Below are 3410 nucleotides of genomic sequence, written 5' to 3' on the forward strand. Positions count from 1 at the left end.
GGGTTATTTTGAATCTAATGTATCGGTGATACGGGCTGTGATGATTTTTGTGAACAGTTTATAGATTACTGAAAGAAGGCTTATAGGTCGGTTATTCTTTAAGTCTTTTATGTCCCCTTTTTTGTGTATCAAAATCATTATTCGTTTTTCCAGGATTTCGGAGTTTTACCGACGCTTAGAATATGTTAAAAAGATTGGCCAGTTTTACTGCCGCAATCTCCTGCATCTTGAATAAATTCTACACTAATGCCGTCTTCACCTGGTGTTTTTCCTTCTTTCATGCCTTTTAGTGCCCTATTTACTTCCTCTACGGTAATGTTTGGAACGTCTCCAATTGTTGTGTTTGTCTCCGTATGTGGTTGATCGTTTGAGTGGTATAAGTCGGGATAGAAGTCTTCTATTACTTTGATAATTTCATTTTTATTGTATGTCACCTCTCCATTGTTTTTTTTTTTTTTTTTTTTTTTTTTTTTTTTTTTTTTTTTTTTTTTTTTTTTTTTTTTTACTGCATACTTGTTTTTTCCCTATTCTGAGCCTCCTTATTGTTGCCTTAAGGCAGGTGCCGGCAAGCAGAGCTTCGTTTATTTTTCGTAAGTTATGTTTGCGTATAATACATCCTCTTTCTTCTTGTTTATCGTCTTAGTCAGCTCTGCTGATTCTATCTTGTCTTTGATTGATGTTATTTTTATTTCCCTATGCTGTTTCATAAGATTTTATGTCTCTACTGAACTTTTTTTTTTTTTTTCGTCTTTACCCCCTATTTCAAGTGCAGCTTCGTTTAATATCTCAATGAATTGGTCGTTCATTTGATCTATGTCAAGGTCTTCTTCGAGAGCTGAGTATTTGTTTCGGTTGTTAATTCTGAATTCCATCGCCCTATTCTTAATGTTAATTAGATTAACGAGAGGCTTCTGTATGAGCTTATTTCGTTCCCTTCTTAGCTGTAATTTTACTCTACTTCTGACCAGTTTATGGTCGCTACTGACATTTACTTTATTGATAACGGTTACGTCTTGTACAATGTCGCGCTTATAAGTGATTATAAAGTCAATTTCATTTTTAAAGCCAGATGGTGATTTCCATGTCCATTTCCTCCCGGGTCTCTTTTCGAAGAATGTATTCATAATTTTAAGGGATCGAGCTTCAGCGAATTCTATTAGTCTTTGCCCTCTCTCATATCTGGTGCCTATCTCTCTCTCTCTCTCTCTCTCTCTAATATCTATATTTATATATATTATATACATATACATATATATGAATATATATATATATATATATATATATATATATATATATATATATATATTTATATATATATATTTATGTGTGTGTATGTGTGTGAATATATACATATATATACATATATGAATATTTATATATATAGATATATATATTATGCATGTAAGTGTGTGTGTATTTACACATATATATTACATATATATGTGTATATATGTATAATATCTATCTACCTATATATAGATATATACATACAGACAAACAAACAAGGGGATAAGCCTGTCCTGCAATAACGGTAGGTGTCAAAACAAACAAAATTACAACAAATTACAATGTCCGGCAGACGGACCAGTCATCTCCATAATCCTAAAAACATGAGCACAGTTCAAATGTCATGTTCAATACTAACAGCGTCTTTGGCAATGCATGTATGCATGATCTACAAAGTTTCCTTTGATTAGGTGGAGTAAGGAATCACTTGGGCATTAAGCAATTTCAGGGATCTAAGTGATCGAACATGTCAGGTAAAAAACCTGCCAGGATGGAACCAGTGATTGTATTGTTCTTCAGCTTCAAGTACTTTATTCATTGTTTACAGGTTTTGACCGCTTTCAATAAATTAGAGAGTGAGTTCTACACTGTGGTATCAGTCGTCCTCATATTGACCCATCAAATACCTCGGCAATAATGTGTGTGTATGTGTATGCATATGTATATTTATATATATATATATGTATATATATATATATATATATATATATATATATATATATATATATATATATCACAATACACACACACGCTCACACACACACACACACACACATATATATGTATATATATATATATATATATATATATATATATATATATATATATATATATGTATATATCACAAAACACACATACACACACGCACACACACACATGCATATAAATAAATATCTATATATATATATATATATATATATATATATATATATATATATATATATATTCATAATATATATATATGACATATATAAGTATAAATATTTGTATATACATGTGTTTTTGTGTATATATATGTATATGCATATGTATATATATATATATATATATATATATATATATATATATATATATATATCAAAACACACACACACATACATGTATATATATATATAATATAAATATATATATATATATATATATATATATATATATATATATATATATATATATATATATATGTATGTATGCATATGTATGTATGTATTTCATATATATGTATGTATTTATATGTTCATATATATATATATATATATATATATATATATATATATATATATATATATATATATATATATATATATATATATATATATATGTATATATATATATATACAAATATACATATATAAATACATATATATTACTGAATTAATGATACCTAAAGGATTATTTTCTATAGCTGTGGAAAATTACGACTATAAAAATTAAAATATTGACGTTTTCTTAGAAGTTTCTGGTCGATTTGGGAAAGAATAAAAAATCTATATTTCACAATTTTATTTTATTTTTCTTAATGCTGTTATGATATAACTGAAGAACTGATCATTAGCTATCATTAGCCTCATAATCCATGTACCCCGATCTTCCTCATTACACACGCTTGTAATAAGTATTAGAGAAATGGAAAGACTCTTGTATGCAATATGTTATGCATTTTTCATCTGCATGCGTCATTCTGAGGGAAACGCTATGCTGCAATGGCTGCAAAAGACGGGTTGATGGAACAGTGAAATGGACAGGAAAATGAAGACAAATGTGCACGAAATCCAAATAACGGCATAGTTACAGGAATATTGCACATGAACCAGTGTTGCTCCACAGACCATATATATATACATTTTATTTTTCCATTCAGATTTTTATCATGTGAAGTGATGTATTTGATAAAGCAAATGTAGTTACTTTTCTGTAGATGAACTGATAAATTCACTGAATCGCTTACGAAACACATCTGCCTGTAAACCCATTCCCTGAGACATGAGTTCGCTTCTATTTCAAGGAAACCGTTCATATCTGAGGGTACCTTTGTTACTCAGATAAACATTTTATGATTGCACTTAGCATTACTATTACTCTTTGTATTTATCGATGTGATTGTCAAATCGTACCAGAAATAATGT

At 28.6% G+C, this 3410-nt stretch overlaps 1 protein-coding gene across 1 annotated transcript in view; it reads right to left on the minus strand.

The window, feature by feature from the left end:
* Positions 1-1563: 1563 nt before the first annotated feature.
* The window catches only part of LOC122256746 (uncharacterized), a 4515-nt gene continuing 2668 nt past the window's right edge, over positions 1564-3410 (minus strand). The window contains exon 8 of the mRNA XM_086542865.1: positions 1564-1602. Within this exon, the coding sequence (XP_086398991.1) occupies positions 1564-1602 (39 nt within the window). The remainder of the gene's footprint in view (positions 1603-3410) is intronic.

This window comes from Penaeus japonicus, unplaced genomic scaffold (genome assembly GCF_977035675.1).
Source record: "Penaeus japonicus unplaced genomic scaffold, GWHDUDI00000001_assembly GWHDUDI00000012, whole genome shotgun sequence".
Lineage (NCBI taxonomy): Eukaryota > Metazoa > Arthropoda > Malacostraca > Decapoda > Penaeidae > Penaeus > Penaeus japonicus.